We start from the raw sequence: 2,500 nt of genomic DNA, 5'->3' as shown, positions 1-2,500 counted from the left end.
ATGTAGGTAAGGGAAGTCGGCAAATCCGATCCGTAACTTCGGGATAAGGATTGGCTCTGAGGATCGGGGCTAGTCGGGCTTGGTCGGGAAGTGGGTTGTTCGCTGACGTGCCGGGCCTGGGCGAGGTGACGGTCAAGGGTTACACCTTGTTCCTTAACCGAGTTCGGTCCCGTGCCTTGGCCTCCCACGGATCTTCCTTGCTGGGAGCGCCGGGCTACGGCTCGGTGTCTTGTCGGCTGCCATTCAACGATCAACTCAGAACTGGCACGGACCGGGGGAATCCGACTGTCTAATTAAAACAAAGCATTGCGATGGCCCTAACGGGTGTTGACGCAATGTGATTTCTGCCCAGTGCTCTGAATGTCAACGTGAAGAAATTCAAGCAAGCGCGGGTAAACGGCGGGAGTAACTATGACTCTCTTATCGCTTCTCGGCCTTTGGCCCCCTCTCTGTCAGCTTAGTCTCTTCGTGCAAGGGTTCCAGGCCATTATCCAACGTCTGACAGAGGCCCGACCTCCTCGAGGTGGGGGCTGGATAACGAAGCCTCAGGCGGAACGGTAACGCACTAATTTTTTCCTGCTCCTTCAACCTACTGTGCGTGGTAAGTCCTGAGGCTCGGCTAACGGGCTCTACGTAGTCGACGTCCATCTAGTTGTCCAGCCGCCGCACCGAGTGGGTGGTGCGTGCGGTCGTCTCTCTTTGATTGGCGCATTGCGGTGCGAGAAGCGATTCATTCAGTGGGTGGTGTGCATCGAGGCCAGGTGCGCCTCACCCGGCCTTGACCTCCGTTTTTAGGAGGGAAAGGGGTCTTAACCGGGTGGGGGGCTTGTCTTAACTGTCTGTCTGTCCGTAGTCCGGTTGGGCGGTTTACAAACTGTGGTGTGACTGTGCAGTGGTGTCTCAGTTTTTTAACGTGTGATGGCTACCAGTGGGCGACGAGTTGGCAGCCGTATCAAGTCTGTGCCAGCTGCAGGACGGTCACAAGAAGAAGAAGCGGCGAAGTCTCTGGCAAGAAGAGGATGGTCGGAGTCTCGCTTAGAATCAACTTTAGACATGGACTGTGTGGATGAGGATAGCCTGACCGGAGGAGGTGAAGTGTCGGACGATCTGGACAGTGTCTCTGTTGAGGATGTGGAGCTGGAAGACGAGGAGGAGGTCTTCCAAGCTGAAGGTGAGGTGTCTGCTGTGTCGGCTGTATCCGCTGTGTCTGCTGTGTCTGCTGTGTCTGCAGTGTCTGCTGTGTCTGCTGGGTCTGCTGTGTCTGCAGTGTCGGCTGTGTCTGCTGTGTCTGCTGGGTCTGCGGGGTCTGCTGAGTCTGCTGGGCCCGGCCCCTCTGGAAGTGACGATGTACCAGAATTCAGATTGGGATTCCCTTTTGGGACATTGGAGTGTCCTAAACATCCAGGATTGTGCTTTGCTTCTGAAAGTAATTTCAGAAAGCATCTCAAGAACCACTATGTGGATTATGAGTGCCTGAAGTGCGGCAAGTCCTTCTCCCGCTTCAACGCTATTACTTGCCATGTTCCTAAGTGCCCAGGTAAATCAACAGACGCATTAGCTTTCAAGTGCGATCTGTGTACTAAAGCCTTTGCCTCAAAGATTGGTCTCGGCCAACATATGAGGAACAAACATCCTGCGGCTTGGGATCAAAAGCGTTCGGGGGAGGAGGGCTTGGCGAACTTCTGGACGGTAGAGGAAGAGGACAGTCTCATCAAGATCTGTCGCAAACACAAAGGAGATCCTAATGTAAACCTTATTGCTGCCAATGCTCTGAAGGGGAAATCTCTGGATGAAATAAGATTCAAGAAAAGAAAGCTTTTCTTGAAGGGTCTCATCCCGCCTGAGGCCAGAGTAGAAAGCCAGAGGGGAAGGGGCCAGCAGAATGTTGGCAGATTAGAAGTGTCGTCTCGTTTGGCTGGTGAGGTCAGCGGCTGTCGTGTCCGGCTAGGTGAGGAGATCTCTCGCCTGGACCCCAAGGTTGATACCGACGCATTAAAAGAGGCCTCTTTGAGTGCTCTGTTGGATGACTACATCAATATCAACAATAATGCCGAAGCTAGGTCGCTGGGCGGAGAGGGCAACCCTCAGCAACTCTCTCACGAACTGAAAAGAGCTCGCAGTGAGTCTCAATCTAAACAAGTCATGCTGGAGGAGCAAGAAGCCGAAATCCTTAGGCTTCAAGAGCATTGTTCTAAAGTGGAGAAGCAGGTCGCTGATCTGCAGAGGGAGAAGGAGAGACTGGTCTCCGAGAATAACAAGTGGCAGCAATTTCTTGCCCTTGAGGACGATGCTCTGAAGGATAGACTGCTGTCTGGCTCCGCGGGAGACTCCTCTGCCTCTAGTCTCAGGGAGGAGGTAGAGAGACTGGAGGCGGAGCTGGCTCTCGGGGAGTTGGAATTACAGCGAGTACGCAACCAGCTTGAGGTCTCCTGTGAAGAGATAAAAGAGCTGAGGGAGGCTCTCTCTTGCCTAGCGTCCAAGAGTGGAGGCAATGTTGATG

At 53.7% G+C, this 2,500-nt stretch overlaps 1 protein-coding gene across 1 annotated transcript; it reads left to right on the top strand.

Annotated features, from left to right (window-relative positions):
* Nucleotides 1-131: 131 nt before the first annotated feature.
* Nucleotides 132-2,496, top strand: LOC145677816 (uncharacterized; the record flags this gene model as incomplete). Its single annotated transcript, XM_081748144.1, has 1 exon — nucleotides 132-2,496. A coding segment is annotated over exon 1 (1,578 nt), but the record flags the coding sequence as incomplete, so codon positions are not given.
* Nucleotides 2,497-2,500: the final 4 nt, after the last annotated feature.

The sequence above is a fragment of the Thermobia domestica genome, unplaced genomic scaffold (genome assembly GCF_964235325.1).
Source record: "Thermobia domestica unplaced genomic scaffold, izTheDome1.hap1.1 HAP1_SCAFFOLD_1406, whole genome shotgun sequence".
Taxonomy (NCBI): Eukaryota; Metazoa; Arthropoda; class Insecta; order Zygentoma; family Lepismatidae; genus Thermobia; species Thermobia domestica.
The sequence above is the reverse complement of the archived record's forward strand: the minus strand, read 5'-3'. Positions and strand labels throughout refer to the sequence as shown.